The sequence below is a fragment of the Caenorhabditis elegans genome, chromosome V (genome assembly GCF_000002985.6).
Source record: "Caenorhabditis elegans chromosome V".
NCBI classification, from domain to species: Eukaryota; Metazoa; Nematoda; class Chromadorea; order Rhabditida; family Rhabditidae; genus Caenorhabditis; species Caenorhabditis elegans.
This window is the reverse complement of record NC_003283.11, coordinates 10,066,617-10,082,072: the sequence shown is the minus strand read 5'-3', so window position 1 is coordinate 10,082,072 and position 15,456 is coordinate 10,066,617. Positions and strand designations below refer to the sequence as shown.

Below are 15,456 nucleotides of genomic sequence, written 5' to 3'. Positions count from 1 at the left end.
TCAAATTTTAACTGTGTACATGAACTAGCAAATTTAAACAAAATGAAAATGGTAATTCCCTAGAAAATATGAAAATATGCTCTATCCGTTAGTTGTTACTCTTAAAATAAGTTTAAGTAGAAAACAGTTTCCAATCTTCTGACCCTTTGAACATAAAAATGTAGTTATTGTAGTTTGGCTTCATACTTGAAAATAGCACGATTTTGTAAGAGAGTTTTGGTTGTACCCGATAAGAAAAAACAAGTCTCAACAGGTCACAAAGGCTACAAACGTAGGCAGTATCTCAATTCTCTCACTTGGACCAGGCAACGTATTCTCTTGTTCGTATCTTTCTACTTTTTGTCTGTGTTTCTATTTCTATTGCACTCACTTATAATATTATGAAGTTATGGATTCATTGAATTTCCAATTTTTTGAACAAGGATTATCACAAAAGGAAACAAAAAAACCGAACTGTGCAATTTGTGGCGATGTTGGGGATGGTCATCACTTTGGTCTCGATGCGTGCAGGTTGGTTTCAAATAATGGGGTTATTCAAGTAATATCGGAAAATTAAAGTGTAGAAAAATTACGACGCAACTGTATTCAAGTATATAAAAACATGTATTTAAATACATTTTGCTACATTGCTTAAATAACCTCATAAGAATATTATTGTTTAAGTTACAATAACAATTTTAATTTAAGAGCTTGTGCCGCATTTTTCCGAAGAACTGTGGCTCTGGGAAAAAAATTCGAATGTCGACAGCAAGGAGCTTGTAAAATTAATACAAGTGAGTTTTTTCATTACTTCTTATTCTCCATTAATTTTAATTTGTTTCAGTCATTCGTTCAATATGTAAAAGTTGCCGTTTGAACAAATGCCTAAACTTGGGAATGAAAAGAAGTTGTGTTCAACCAAGAAGAGATAAACCTCAAAAAGAAGAAAAACTAATTTTACCGTCCATGAATGTTAGTCCAGCTGATATTGAAGTCTCATGCATTGAAGTTCCGATAGCTGTTGAAGCTATGCCCATTCTTCAGAAAATGCTGGCGAATTACGAAAAATTGAAAAATTCGAGAAATATCATCCATAGAAGAGAAGGTGATAATATATTTGAGAAACGAACTCCGAGATCTTTGAAATTTCGAGAAACATTGGAAATATTATCAAATGAAATGTCACTGGTTGCTGATTGGATTGGATGGTGCTTCAATGAATTTGAATTTCTTCCAACTGATCAGAAATCAATTCTTTTCTCAAACTTTTCTGTCAATTTTATTGTTTTGGAAAGAGCATTTTTGACAAGTAAACACAGTAAGCTAATAATTTATTGTTTGAATATATTTATTGTTTGAACACATGTATTTTAAAAATAATTTTTTCAGATAACCTAAACCAATGGGTTTTGCAATCGGGTGATTATATACAAATTGACAACCTTGAAGAATTTTTCACAGATGAACAACTAAAAATTGATGGTACAAAACTTGCCAAGTACGTTAAAGTCCAATTGAATAATTATTAAATATTTACATTTTCAGACTTTTCAAGCCATCACTAGAGCAAAATGATAACTTTCATAAACTTTTGAAGTCAGAAAAAATTGAAATGTACGATTTTCTGGTTTTTGTTGTTTTATTATTCTGGGATCATGGAATTGTTGGACAAACAGAAGAGTGCCGAGAAATATCCAAAAAGATGAAATCAAATGTTACAAATGAATACATTTATTATTTGAAGTATATTCAAAAAAATGAGAACCCAGTATGTCAGTTGACAATGCTTGTGTCGATATTAACATGCTTGCAGGTACAGTTGATATTATTTCATTAATTTAATAATTAAAATAACATTTCCAGAGAATCGTCTGTCGATTACGAGAAGATATGTCACTCGCTCATGTTTTTGATGGTTATACGCTTCCACCTAATCTTTATAATATTATTATCGGGAGGTATATATGATTGATTCTTTGAGTATTAATACAATAAAAAATAGCTTTACAATCATTTTCTGAATTTCTGCAACGGTACGCTTATAAATTTTTACCTCGTGTCCTCTAGTGTAGAGTACCGGTTTTTTGTTTGACGATGGATTTTACTTTACGTAGCGGGATATAATTTTAAGTTTAATAATGGGCAAAACAATTTGGTTTCGATTTAGATTTTAAAGAAGAATGTTGAAATTATTAGGTTGGTCGAAAAGTCTTTGCAAAATTTTGATTTTTTTTTGGAAGTAGTATTTTTTCAAAGCGAACAAGATTCAATGGGTAATATATTTACCATTAATGCCTATGACTTCTTGCCAACACAACGGAAGTTGAACAGTACCCTCCGCCTAGAACTCCTCCGATTAGGAGGCAAAGAAGTCGTCCAACCCCGTTTCGACGACCTTTCGATCATGAAACTTCTGCCCGGCAAGGTGATTCTGGAGTGAGCGGAACAGATGGTAGTCAGTAGGAGCCAAGCCCGGCGAATACGATGGGTAAGATAAAATTTGGATTCCGACTGTCCGGAGCTTCTGGCGGGTCTTAAAAGTTGTATGCGGTCTTGCGTTGTCATGGAGCAGCAACAACTTTGATCCTCTAGGGCGATGTAATCGATGAGCATGGACCATCTTTTCCAATTAAATGCAGTATAGGCCAGCGTTGATTGTAGCAAAGTCTGGAAGAAGCTCTCTGGAAATGACACCCTTACTGTCCCGCCCAATTGAGAGAAGCACTTTTTTCCGTGAAGTTCTAATTTGAGGTCAGGTGTCGCGGTTTCCTCGACCGGGACCCACTCTTTTTTCCTGGTATGGCTAACATACAATACCCATTTATCATTTCCAGTAATGATATCCTTAACCCAGTCCGTTGTTCGTCTCCTTGTGAGCAGCGAAAGAAAGAGGTCACAAAACAATTTTTCTGAGAATCGGGCAAATTGTGAGGAACGAGTTGACCGAACTTTTCTTCCCTTCCGGTTTCGTGGAGATGGTTGATGATGGTTTTTTGGGGATGCTTGAGAGTCGCAGAAAGTTCGCGGTTCGTTGCTCTTGGATCATCTTCCAGGGCTCTCGAAATATCCTCGTCGATATTCAAACGAGAGCGATCTTATCTTGGTTTATCATCGAGATCGTAGTTCTTTTTCGTGAACTTTTCTAACCAAAACTTCATGGTATTATAGGTGACAGAGTTCTTGCCTAACACTGCACACATGTTACGACGAGCTTCGTTGCAATTGCAGATTTGGGGGAACTCGTACAGAAAAACCCATCGGAGGGCGTGACGTTCGGGGAGCAAATTCTCGGTCATTTTGAACAGCACCCAAAAGTTTTTTTTAAATATATTAAACATGCACATTACGTACTATGCAAATAAAAAAACAGAATCAGAAAAAAAATGAATTAACGCTGAGAAATGAAGAAAAGTACAAATTTTGCAAAGACTTTTCGACCAACCTAATAGAATTAAACGGAACGCATCTTCTGCATAAGTTTGTAAATTATTTTGCAGTGGATCCGTAATATCCTGAGTTACTTTTAAATTTTTGAAGTAATGATATTGTATTTCTATACCGCAGAAAACTTAAGTTCTGGGGCATTCGTTTCTCTCTGTATACCACTTGTGCTGTAACATTTTTTGTCTCATAGTGAAATTTATAATTTGATGGAAAAAAAAATTAATTTTTTCAAAATCTTAATTTAGAGTCGAAAAAACATTTTATCGACAAACGTGAACTTTGAGTATTCCCCATCCTTAACATGTATTGTGAGAACTCACCCTCGTGGAAAATCGATTTCTCATTGATTTTCGGATAATAAACCGCTTTTAAATGTACGACCAGGAAAATCTCATTGTTGACAGAAGTGTGAGTTTCAAAATACTTTTATCGTATTTAAAAATTTTTTATTAAGGAGCACTTTGCATTGCTTTTTGGTGCGTTTTCCATGGGAATAATCGTTCTTATTTTTGCACTCCGCGGACAAAGAAATCGGATTTTCGAAGAGAACATGTTCAAGCAGAGAATACTTTTGAGCCAGATTTTCGATATGTACATGGTGTAAGTTTTTTTTTAATAATTATACAATTTAAACTGTAATCTAATTCTTCAGAAGAACAGAGTCTTTGCGAATTCGTCAAAAGCAGCTCGAGGCTCATCGCCACGTTCTGGAGCATGGACGCGTGGAATAAAAGTTATTAATCTTTATTGTAAAACATTTTATTGCGAATAATTCGAAAAATAAAAAATTGAACAATGACCAGTGTACAAACAGAAAGATCGGAGATCATAAGAGAATTGCCCCGTCAGCAAGACACTAACTTAATTTTTGACAATTTGTCTTGTTCAAATCCATCGTTGTCAAACATTTGTTTCTGAATTGGCTTAATTGGAACAAGTCTCTTGTCAAAAATAATCCATAGGAAAGTGGTGAACAAAAGCAAGAGACATAAGAATTCCCATACTCGGCGAGGACCATAAACTGTATAAATCAATCTGAAAATAATTTGATTTTTATTAAATTTAAGTATATTTATATTTTAAAACTTACGTGATGAAAATTGGTGCAAAGATTCGGGCAGTTGTGTTCGAAATGTCGTATAAACTTTGTTGTGTACCTTGACTATCAGGATTCAACAATTTTGAATAAAGAGTTGCGTTGGCTACATTGATGAATGGCATAAAGAGGCCGAAACTCAGAATATATCCAATGTAAAATGCCCATTGTGGAGAAATTGTTAAACTATCACACCAGGTGAAATGAATATCATCGCATCCAGTTAGAGTTTCATTTGAAAATTCTTCGTCCAAAACAGAATCAGAATAGAATTGCCAGGAGTATGTGGTAAGCAAATGGCACACGAAGAGAAGAAGAACCAGTGAGTTGAAGATCTTGTCGCGAACACTGAAACCGAGAAATTGAAGCTAAGAAAACATTTTATGGCCATCAATTTGTGAAAGTAGGATAGAAGAAGATGATGTAGTTAATGAATTCAGCAAGTTCACATCATCAAGCCGAACATTTATTCTCAAATATTTCGGGTTCTGGACCTTTTTTTAACACTTTTTTTCGGATCAAAAACTTACATAGTCGACAATTTTGTGAAGATGATCAGTACATAAAGAATCGTGGCAATGAATCCAGTGGTCAAGTACGTGGTGGCCATGCTGGCTACTGCTTCCTAAAATATGCATTTTTATTTCAAAAATCGAAGATCATAGTTATTGTTAGTTCTATGCGCTTTTTTTACATTGCAGGGTGTTATGATGAATCATACAAATGGGGTCAAAAATATTTCTGGTTTGAATCAAACAACAAAAAAGAATAATGAAACTGTGACGTAATATTTTCAAGCGAACAAACCTGTCTTGTCTGGAAATACATCATCATTAGCATTGCAGGAGCAAGTGTTTCAATTGAAATTTGCATAAAGTTCTGAACAAATCTAGTGAGCATGCAAATGAGCATGGCGACTATATCAGATTTTGGATACTCTTCCTGTAATAGAATGCATATTTATTCTGTCATCTGTTGAGAAATCTAACCTTTACAGTGTTGTATTGATTTTCAAAATCAGCAATTGCAGTTTTATCAGACTCCTCTGCAATTTCTTCCTCAAACAATACAATAAGAGACACAAATCCAATCATTGTCAGAACAATCCCCAGAAATGCTGGAGCGTTATTCGAATGAAGTGACAGAATTCCGGGAAGAATCATGATTCCTGTCTCGCCCAGCGGTAAGAACATCAATTGCAATCCAGGTCCCACTACAGTACCCACAGATCGTCCCCCAGAAATTGAGGCCATTGCTTTCGATCTATCAGAGTGAGTGGAATGGAATGAGGCGCAGGTTCTCATCGGGCTCGAGTTTCCCATACCAAAACCACCGAGTAGTCTGGATACCATCATTACGTGTGCGACCCAGTCGGAAGGAACTGAATCAACCAGAAGATAAACTAGATTAGATGCAAGCATCAGAAGAAAGCCACAATGCATTGGTGGAGAACTCTGAAATTTTTTACTTGAAGATAACATTGTCAATGAAAAAACCCCGATTAGTATTTTGCAGATATGGTCAGATCTTAAAATAATCAAAACTCATGGTAAATTAAAAATATAAATCTAAAAAGTTACCTTACGACCTCTACTATTCCACCATCCAAGTACAAAACATCCAATACAATGTCCAAGACTTGAAGTTGCCATAATCCATCCAAATTGTGATTCAGTAGCCGTTGCATCGAGTTTTTTAAGATAAGAAAACATTGAAGTAAGATAAATTGAGTACTGTGTGTTTTGAATTAACGAGAAGACTCCCATCAGATATACAACTCGCCAATTTGTGTGCTCACAAACCATTTCTGAAAATTCTGTTGGTAAAAATCAGAAAATGAGAAAATTGCAAAATGAATTTGGAAATTTGGGAAAAATTCGAATTTCTGGCAGCAAGCTATCTACGGAACAATAAAATATTTTCAGGGGGCGTCATTTCATTTTTGTTATGTGTGTGTTTCATATTTCTTCAATATTCCTTTTTCAACAAAACGATATGATCATAGACTGGTTATACTTTCTCAAAACCTTTGTGTCTATTTTTATTTTGGTAACTGATCTGTAACTGGTCTAGCTATGTTTTGGTCAAGAATGTGTGTGAAGAAAATAAATAAGTAATATGAGAAATAAACATAGAAAGTAAACTCTTTGATTATTTCTCTAAAACTTGTGGTTTTCAAGAAAGAATTTTCCTACAATTTAATATTCTTTGTTGACGTTGCAAACTATTTTCAACAGTGTTCTAGTGAAATAATTCATCGCATAAATAATTTTAGCTTGGGCGAGTATTTAAAAAAAATTTAATTGTATTTTTTTTTGAACACAGCCCTGCTCAAATTACAAAAATGAACTAAGTTGGATAAGAACGCCATTTTGTTTTGAAAATATAATATGCCAAAAACTCCAAATTTTATTATTTTGATAATTCCCTTTTAAACTTAAAATTCTTTATTTTAATTGTAAATAAAATTTATTTGATTAGCGCATATAGTTTTCTGCATAAAATATTACGAAAAAGTTTATTGAGCGCCGCTATAGAAAAATACGGTATTTGGATATTTGGTTTATCAATAGTTTTTTAAAATAAAAACTGCAAAACAAAAATTCATTTTGTCTCTCACTTGATCATCCAACATTTTTATATAACGAGCCTTGAATAAAATTAACTTAAATGGGTGGGAGTTGATCGCCCGTCTATCCTCTGATGACCAAGTTTTTCATACGTCACCTGATGTTTGTCAGGTCGCACGGTGGTCTTCCCTGTCATTTCCAGTTTGCATACTGAATTTTCAGACGAATTGACAATCACTGTCATTCTCAAAAGAGCATGATGATATCATTGCAGTGAACGATCAAACTAAGAATAACTGGTTTTTGTTTGCGTTTTTGTTGTGATAAGACTTTCAGTTGCAAGGATGAAAAGACCACAGCTATCTTGACTCATGTTTTAGCTCATAATCATATTCAGTTCCATCGAAAGATCATTTATGTGTCTAATAATGAAAAAATGGTTATTCACGGCTTGGTCAGAAGATAAGTTTAACGTCACATTCAAATTAATCGGAAGGTTTCCTTAGCTTTACCATAAGATGTTTCTCACTTCTCTTGAGCTCATTTTTAGGAAAAAAATGTGCGGGAAACTGGAAGCAAAATTCCGAATTAAACTTTTATGAATTTGTATCTGATTATTTTTTATTTCAGTATTTATACAATTTGAAGAATATCTGCAAAGATCTGCACAGTTAAACAATGCGGAGTCCTCATCCGTCCGAATAATGGAACTTGTTGAACTCTTCGATGATTGTCGCGGAATGTATGATGTTGCTTTTAACATGTAAAATCTATAATTAGAAGATGTTTTTTCTGAAGTTTTTTGTTACTTTTGTTGCGTCAAATTGATGCTTCAGTTCACTATTTTTAAATTTTCACTTTACTATTTTGAAATAACATCAGTTGAAATAACATCTGACAGTTGAAAATGTATTTCATTTTCCTTTCATAGCATAGTAGAGTTACTAGATTTTGGAACAAAATTTTTAACTTATTTCAAAGCTTCTCGTCCGTTTGCGTGGTTTCATAAAAAAAATTGACGTAGTTTCAAAATAAGAAAAATCGTTAAACACGTGTAGATGAATTAATTCTAATCATTTCAATATTCAATATGAAAAGTTTCCAAGTTTTATATTTTTGTATAATCCTTACGTGCAGCTATGGTCAAAAAAACTGTAAGTATTTGTCCTGTTAAAAAATATTTATAAATATTTTAGCTTCATCGTCCTTGGATGATTCTTCTCCAAATGACCACAATCAAGAACTCAGCGAATTTTCCAATTACACCACAATTCTTTCAAAAACTACCGTAACCACCCACTCTCCACTGCCTGCAAAGAGCGGAACAAGTTCAGGGTATGTAGAGGAGAAAAAACTAGAAAAATATGTTCTTTGAAATACCATTTGTTGATCGGAAGATCATAACTACAAAAGTACGCTTTGCCGCGTGTACATGTTTTTGCAGATGCAGTATTGTTATAATCCGATTGTAAAAAAAGATCATTCGTCTATTACGCCTACTGTTTTTTGATATGTTGAGACAACAAACAAAAACAATTTTGCTTAAAATGCTTGACTAATCTGATTCACTCTAAAGCGCAATAAACATTTTTCAGGTATACAGAAACTACAACAAGTGGAAATACTGAAAATCTCAATGATGCAACCAGTCCAACTACGTCATTGCAGATCTTCAGTGCGAACCCTTACAGCCCGGATACCATAGCAACTACTAAATCTTCAAGCATTACGGAGATAGCTACAATAAGATCAGCATCTGGAGTACTCTATAAAGATCCATTGTTGCCTTGTCCACCAGATAACTTGGATCCATACGCTACAAATGGAACTGCTTCAGAAGGAAACTCGTTTGGTATTTGCTACAATGCAAAGGATTGTTTTAACATTGGATGGGCAGCAGATAAATCAAGACGACTGGAGTCAGTAAATATCAATGATTTATTTATAGAAAACTAGAAGTTAAATACTTTTCATGAAATCTAATATATTTTCAGCATGATGTGCGTATTTAACGATGCTCTAGACACGAGTGGATGTTGTTATAGTAATATCTTCTTGTGTCATCTAACTTCTTATCACGCTTCTATTTTCAGGAGACACCTCAAACTTCTGTTCAGAGGGGATGTCAGTGTTGCCATCTCAACGATGTGATACCCTTGATGACTGTAATATGCGAACAAATCAAACTGCGCAAAGATGGTGTGATCCCGTTTCAAAATATTGCTGTCGATGTATGTCAAAAAATAGAACACTTGATTCCTTCGTCATACAAAAATGTTGAAGGAAAATAATTTGTGTAAAAAGTGTATAGACAATTTGTGGAATGAGGTGACATTCATAAATATGTCACTCGTCATTTGATTTAAAAAAAACTAAAATATTTACTCAAGTACTTTTATTTTTATACCCAAAGCTGATATGTTCATTAGAAATTTTTGATATTGTGAGAAAATTATAGTTTTGGAATTCAGTTTTTTATGTTTCAGTTGAAAAGGAACAAGCACTTTTATGCCCGGACAACAGTACAGCTTTAATGAATGAACATCATTGTATTAACTACGACGAAAAAGATATTTGGAGTGGAAAGTGTAAGACACCGAACGGAATTTGCAAATATGGACACTGTTGCCCATCAAGTAATATTAGATAATTAATATTTTAATTTTTAGAGAATTTGTAGATAAAACTGAAAAATTGTTACCTGGAACTCCATATCGCACTCATCAAAAGTGCACTAACAAAACAATTATTCGTGATGATCAACGTTTTGGATACTGTGATCCTAAAACCGGAAGGGTATTCATAATGAGTGAACTCAATTTTCACGGGCAGAGAAACAAGGAACTCTCGTCATACTGTAATACTGCAAGGTAACAGGAGTTAATAACTTTTTCTTGGAAAAATTTGTTGCAAAATATATACATATTTGGTTTCAGAGATTGCGGTCGGTCGTTTGGAATGGATAACGTATGTGTTCGAATGAATAAAGAAACGCTCAAATGCTTCTCAAATCCAGAGGTTCCATCGTTTATTTTTTAAAGAAAAGTTTGTGTTTTCATTTCAGTCAAAATACTACGTGCCGAAAACACGAAACCTGTTTTGGATGTCCACTGCGAGTTATATTGCTCTTGGAACTTCGATCTTATCACTTATCTTATCGATTATTTTCAAGATCTACAAAATCGAGAACTCATTGTCAAAAGAAAACGTGTCGTCAGATCTTTCTCAGCCTTTAATTTCTGTGCAAACATAAATCTTTTGAATAAATTCGAATATCAGAATTTTTAACAAGTTCATTCATGAAAGTAAGATTTCAATCTATTTTTTATTTTTTTTCCCGAACTCGATTGATTTTCAATATTAAATCTCACGAGTATAGGGAGTACTCAAACCAATTAATTTAAATTTTTCAGTCTCTGTCGTTCGAAAGATAATCTATTTTCATAGCTTTCTGCAAAAAATATACCAGAAGAGGAGTACTTAGAACTGGAAAAAAGTATCTGAACTTTTTTGTCAAAATAACTGGTTGAAAATTGGCATTTGAATTGTATGTTTTTGAGCTATTGTTTTATGTTTTACATATGACCATGTGAACAATTTTAAAAAAATATGGTTTTTTTTAGATTCCTTTTTGAAATATAGTATTTTGACATGTGAATATTTCCAGTAAAAAATTGTTTTTGGCATATTTTCTGAAACTTTGATAAAACAATTTAACACCACATGAATTTCAACATTCTGAAACACATTTTTAATACATCTATTTTTCAGTACATATTATCTGGGACATGAGCCCTCTGCTAAAATGCTCAGACTAATGGCGAGGCATTCGTCAAAGTTTCTTTTAAAAATCCGATAATAAAATGTGACTGAAAATAGTTACATGCCAAAATTATTGTCACCTAATATAAACGTTTCCTTTCGAATAACAAAGATTTCGTTTGGCAGTTCAAAAATGAGATCAAATAATTTCTATGTGAGTTTTTTATAATTTCATTTGATTTTGAGTTGCAGAAGTCAGACCAATTGAAGGCATATAATATGCACGTAACCTAATTGTTAAAGCTCTGCACGTTTTTATGTCTAAACTAAATAGAACTGAAGCCTTGCTTAATCTTTTTGGCTCAGGGGAGAGATGTGTCTGCTTGGACTCTGTCTTGTTGAGCTTTTGATTCGTTAACAACTATTTCTGTGGTTTCTGTTTTTGAACTGCTAATTGGAGATTATTGAAGAATGTGTTGATTACAATTTTGAGCAGAGATCCAGTACACTTTCAATATACGTTCATTTCCTCAATATCCTTTTGAATTTATTGATATATTCGTTTTTATTGAAAATAATCATGCATTTAATTCCCATTAAATCTGAATTGGCCCTCGAAGTTCCAAAACTTTGTGAGATATGCAATCGGCAAGCTTTTGGAAAACATTATGGAGTAAGATTTTATACAGATTTTCTTCCTTTTTTTCATCAAGCACAATTTAAAATGCTCAAATTTTTTAGGTGCTCTCATGTTATGCTTGTAAAATGTTTTTTCGTCGCATGAGTGTACAAAAACTGGTTTATAACTGCAAATGGTCCAACAACTGCTTTGAAACATCACCTTATCCTCTAAAGTGTCAATCATGTAGATTTCAAAGATGCTTGGATGCTGGAATGTATTTAGAAGTTCACGAAAATATTGTGGAATTTGAAAATGGGAATCAAAAAGTAGACGAGTTAACGACTTTACTACAAAACTTACTTATCATGGATTCAAGTCGCCAACATAAACTTAAAACATTTTACTCATTTGATAACCCAAGTTTAGCGGAAATTTTAGAAAATCCAGGAGTGGTGACAAGTATAAACCAAGTAAGTGATAGTGATCGATTCTCAATTTTATTCAACATTTAGGGCCCTAACTATGAAGTAACTCCAGAAGAATGGGCTTTTTTGGCAATTTATTCTCACATCTCATACTTTTTGAACTTCGACTTTGTAAATGAGCTACATGATATTGACAAGGTTTGTAAACTTGAAAAGCTGCCGCATATAGTTGATGTATTTAAGAAAATTATTTTCCAACATACGATTTTGAAGTTAACATATTTTTGTGGAGTCATGAGAACTGTCAATGAAAAACGATCAAAAATGATGAATCCAGGGGGACAAGAAATATATCCAGATGTTATCTTGCAATTATACGAAAAGTCAAAAAGCACCTTACACAGGATATGCTGCCAACCATTAGATAAGCTTCTTGAGTGGGAAGTGACAGATGAGGAGTACTGTTTGATGAACTTGCTATTCTTCTGTAATCCGGGTGAGAATGTTTTTTGATAAGCAGTATTATTTTCTGTACATAAATAGTAGTTTTTTCAGCGATCCCAGAAATATCAGAGGATGCAGTCGTAAAACTATCAAGGCAACAAAATATCTACAGCAATGCTCTTTTTACACTTTGTCAACGGAATAATGAACAAACGGCTCCAGAAAGGTTTTCGAACTTTATATCGTTATATCTTACAATAACTAAGAATTCACAAGAGATGGAAAACTTCTTCTTGATATTTAACGTTCATTCTCCTGATTTTGATTTTAAGAAGCTGGTTCGAGAAACTTTCCACTTTTAAAATAAATTTTATCGTGAATAGGTAATAATTTGTTCGAACTTTTTGTATATGTCATATTTTCCAATTTTTCCTGTCATACAATCCATATTTAAGTTATATTCCGATTTCTGAATAAAATCTAAACAAAATTTTCAGGACTTACTGAAATCAAAAATCGAATCGAAACAGTAAACATGTTTCTAATTTTATTCAAAATCTGAATGTTTTCGTAAAATTTGAAATGTTAGACTCTCGATCTATAAAAAATACTTCTGGTTTGTGTTTAGTCTATCACAAGTTTTTACATACACACAACTTCAAATGATAATTATAAGGGTGTTACAAAGTACAACGGGTTATGGTGAAGCGTCGATGATATAATCTAATCTCACATACTTTTAGTTTTTGCATGAAGGTGGGCTTTATTATTCAAACATTGTAGGGATTCAAACATCCGTAAGTGCTATAATTTTCTCAAAAAGTGACAAAAACTCAGTAATTGCTATTTTTCCTGAAATAAATATTTGGAAAATCAGTTTTTAAAAATGAACATGTTTATTTTCACACTTTAACCCGCTTTTAATTTATATAATTTCTATTTTAATAAAAATTAATTAATCACAGCATATCCACCCTGGCACCCATTATCAAATTCTGATATCCAATAAATAGTTTCTTCTCTTCCTTGATTTTTTTCGCTTTTTCATCTCCGTCACTTCCACAGGTGAGACATTTCAAACAAGGATATTCTTTCACTAATTGTTTTCTGAAAAATATAATGTTTATATCATAGTGATGATAGGACAATTACCTAAAATTGGGGCTGCAAAGTGAGTACACAACAATTCGAAGAAGTGAGTTGACTGCAACCAAAATACTGACAGCGTCTGATGCGAAAGTGTAAAATTTCGTACTGAAATGTTTTAATTTAAAACATTTATTTCAACAATAATTTTACCTCGATCCATCTTCCTGGAAAAGAAGTGTGTTTTCCGGCCAAACATTTTCCAATATTCCTATAAACAAGGAAAGAGACGAACAACAAAGGTAAGTTGTTGCAATTGAAACCATTGTCCATGTAGCATACCGTAGCTCATCTCTTCGCCTCTTGTTTGAATTGATAGACTCTTTTCGAATCATCTCACTAACTTTTGGCATATCAATAAATGTTGTGACCGCCCATCCAATTCCAGTCAATTTCCTTTTCGTAACAACGACAATGGAAATATTGAGCATCAGTAGAAGAGCAAATGGTACGAAAATGTGAAGAACCGTCATCACATAAAAATTGAACATTTGATAATGTTCCCAACTGGCAAGAATGGGTGTATAGTCGTAGTTTTCATAAAGAGGGCAATCGGGACGGTATGTGATGAAATACTCAAAAAATGCTGGGAGCCTCAGAATTGCAACACCTAGGAAGGTGATTCCAATAGTGACAAATCGGCCTGTTGACCTGAAAGTAAAAGGTTAGGATATAAAAAGTATAGGCATTTAAAACTAAAGTTTACTGATATCAAAATAGAGGAAGGTGCACTAAATCAAATAGTTTCACCGCAGGGGGTTTTCCTAGTTTTTCTCGCAATTTTTTAGAATGGATTCTTATTCACCGGAGAAACTGTTTTGACTCTCTTCGAAGTCGTAAAGAAAGAAAATTGAAAAAAAGTATGGGTACTGAGTATTTCACTTACGAGATTAAAAAATCGAGTGAGTTTATCTCGGCCACCACAATAAATCGCTCAATAGTAGCACACAGAATTATGTAAGTTGATGCAAATTGGACTGAAAATAGGCTATTTCGTTCTTTTGACTACTTTAATCTTTATTCTTACCAAGCCTACTCAGTCCAAATACAAACATTGCATAATCATGCCAAATATGATAGAGAAACTCATTTTTGTGGTAGATTGCTAATGCGTCAACTGTGAAAAAGGGAATGTAGAGGAGATCCATTAAAAGATCTGAAAATTTGAAAATATAGAAAAGTTTAAAAAGTAATATTTAGTAGAAAAAATATTCTCAAATACTCACCTAGCACTGCTAAAAGAAGTAAGTATAAGGCTGGTGATTTCGTCGACTTTGACTTGGTGAATAGTCTCTAAAATTTGAAAATTACAACATTGATGAAATGAAATTCAAAAACTCACAAATAGTATCCAATTGCAAATAACTCCAGCAACTGCAATCGGAGTTCCAACGTATACAATAAGTGCGTATCGATTAAAGTCATAAGTTTCATTTCGTGAACATTCTGCTACTTCTTCTGTAGAGTTCGTCACAATATCTGGTGAAATCGTACTCATTTTGAATCTGAAACGTGGAGAAGTTAGATGAAAATAGATAAAACAAAGTGCTTTTAAAGTAAGTTGAGTTCAAACAATCCTGAAAATAGGCGTCAGAGAACTGGATGATATCAGAGATTTGGATAAAAATTATAAGACGATCAGAATGAAATGGAAGTTTCATAATCCATGAAGCTCTGTACATCTATCACTTTTGCAAACGTCAATCCGATTCAAATCGGATCGTGATCCATAAAACATTATGCCCCGCCTACAAAACTTCTGTCAAGCAGAAAGTGTTCATATGTCAAGAGATCCGGAAAGCATTCGTCAATATAATGAGCAGGAATCATAGGATGTATAAGCAGAAGTAAAAACAAAATCATACTGTAGTGGCGGAAGCAAAAGTGATTTCATAGCGGCTGAAAGTTTAAACAAGCATTCGGGAGTTCCAGGAATATTCAAAGAAGGAAATAAGTTTTATATGCAAG

At 33.5% G+C, this 15,456-nt stretch overlaps 6 protein-coding genes and 1 non-coding gene across 7 annotated transcripts; 5 read left to right on the top strand and 2 right to left on the bottom strand.

Moving 5' to 3' along the window:
* The first annotated feature begins 296 nt into the window (after positions 1-296).
* Positions 297-1,990, top strand: nhr-205 (Nuclear Hormone Receptor family). Its single transcript, NM_073187.5, has 6 exons — positions 297-510; positions 688-773; positions 824-1,297; positions 1,369-1,477; positions 1,525-1,792; positions 1,843-1,990. Exons 1-6 carry the CDS (start codon positions 389-391, stop codon positions 1,945-1,947), a joined length of 1,164 nt encoding a protein of 387 aa, NP_505588.1. The 5' UTR covers positions 297-388; the 3' UTR covers positions 1,948-1,990.
* 21ur-13441 lies at positions 894-914 on the top strand. Its single transcript, NR_069254.1, has one exon.
* A 1,738-nt stretch (positions 1,991-3,728) lies between the features above and the next one.
* Positions 3,729-4,222, top strand: R04B5.1 (TMhelix containing protein). Its single transcript, NM_073186.2, has 3 exons — positions 3,729-3,831; positions 3,878-4,023; positions 4,076-4,222. Exons 1-3 carry the CDS (start codon positions 3,796-3,798, stop codon positions 4,152-4,154), a joined length of 261 nt encoding a protein of 86 aa, NP_505587.1. The 5' UTR covers positions 3,729-3,795; the 3' UTR covers positions 4,155-4,222.
* Positions 4,167-6,332, bottom strand: mfsd-8.4 (MFS domain-containing protein). The gene is made up of 6 exons (NM_073185.2): positions 6,100-6,332; positions 5,509-5,973; positions 5,327-5,461; positions 5,050-5,144; positions 4,514-4,867; positions 4,167-4,458 (listed from the first exon to the last, which is right to left on the bottom strand). The coding sequence occupies exons 1-6, from the start codon at positions 6,322-6,324 to the stop codon at positions 4,269-4,271; spliced, it is 1,464 nt and encodes a 487-aa protein (NP_505586.1). The 5' UTR covers positions 6,325-6,332; the 3' UTR covers positions 4,167-4,268.
* A 1,847-nt stretch (positions 6,333-8,179) lies between these two features.
* Positions 8,180-10,128, top strand: F57A8.6 (uncharacterized protein; the record flags this gene model as incomplete). The annotated part of the gene is made up of 8 exons (NM_073184.1): positions 8,180-8,243; positions 8,286-8,424; positions 8,685-9,008; positions 9,084-9,133; positions 9,183-9,320; positions 9,576-9,725; positions 9,770-9,959; positions 10,026-10,128. 8 exons carry the CDS (start codon positions 8,180-8,182, stop codon positions 10,126-10,128), a joined length of 1,158 nt encoding a protein of 385 aa, NP_505585.1.
* Positions 10,129-11,431: 1,303 nt separating this feature from the next.
* nhr-192 (Nuclear receptor domain-containing protein) lies at positions 11,432-12,704 on the top strand (the record flags this gene model as incomplete). The annotated part of the gene is made up of 5 exons (NM_073183.2): positions 11,432-11,524; positions 11,593-11,943; positions 11,986-12,096; positions 12,142-12,394; positions 12,454-12,704. The coding sequence occupies 5 exons, from the start codon at positions 11,432-11,434 to the stop codon at positions 12,702-12,704; spliced, it is 1,059 nt and encodes a 352-aa protein (NP_505584.2).
* Positions 12,633-15,004, bottom strand: npr-39 (G-protein coupled receptors family 1 profile domain-containing protein). Its single transcript, NM_073182.5, has 7 exons — positions 14,831-15,004; positions 14,715-14,781; positions 14,516-14,644; positions 14,375-14,465; positions 13,642-14,139; positions 13,495-13,596; positions 12,633-13,449 (listed from the first exon to the last, which is right to left on the bottom strand). The coding sequence occupies exons 1-7, from the start codon at positions 14,984-14,986 to the stop codon at positions 13,302-13,304; spliced, it is 1,191 nt and encodes a 396-aa protein (NP_505583.1). The 5' UTR covers positions 14,987-15,004; the 3' UTR covers positions 12,633-13,301.
* Between the last annotated feature and the right edge of the window lie 452 nt (positions 15,005-15,456).

Coding starts and splice junctions, on each gene's coding strand:
- nhr-205 (NM_073187.5), top strand. CDS start 389: ATGGATTCATTGAATTTCCAATTTTTTGAACAAGGATTATCACAAAAG. Junction 511..687: donor TTTGGTCTCGATGCGTGCAG/GTTGGTTTCAAA, acceptor TTTTAATTTAAG/AGCTTGTGCCGCATTTTTCC. Junction 1,298..1,368: donor ATTTTTGACAAGTAAACACA/GTAAGCTAATAA, acceptor TAATTTTTTCAG/ATAACCTAAACCAATGGGTT.
- R04B5.1 (NM_073186.2), top strand. CDS start 3,796: ATGTACGACCAGGAAAATCTCATTGTTGACAGAAGT. Junction 3,832..3,877: donor ATCTCATTGTTGACAGAAGT/GTGAGTTTCAAA, acceptor TTTTTTATTAAG/GAGCACTTTGCATTGCTTTT. Junction 4,024..4,075: donor ATTTTCGATATGTACATGGT/GTAAGTTTTTTT, acceptor CTAATTCTTCAG/AAGAACAGAGTCTTTGCGAA.
- mfsd-8.4 (NM_073185.2), bottom strand. CDS start 6,324: ATGGTTTGTGAGCACACAAATTGGCGAGTTGTATATCTGATGGGAGTC. Junction 5,974..6,099: donor GGAATAGTAGAGGTCGTAAG/GTAACTTTTTAG, acceptor AAAAAATTTCAG/AGTTCTCCACCAATGCATTG. Junction 4,459..4,513: donor TTTGCACCAATTTTCATCAC/GTAAGTTTTAAA, acceptor AATTATTTTCAG/ATTGATTTATACAGTTTATG.
- npr-39 (NM_073182.5), bottom strand. CDS start 14,986: ATGAGTACGATTTCACCAGATATTGTGACGAACTCTACAGAAGAAGTA. Junction 14,782..14,830: donor TTTGCAATTGGATACTATTT/GTGAGTTTTTGA, acceptor TTCAAATTTTAG/AGACTATTCACCAAGTCAAA. Junction 13,597..13,641: donor TTCCAGGAAGATGGATCGAG/GTAAAATTATTG, acceptor AAAACATTTCAG/TACGAAATTTTACACTTTCG.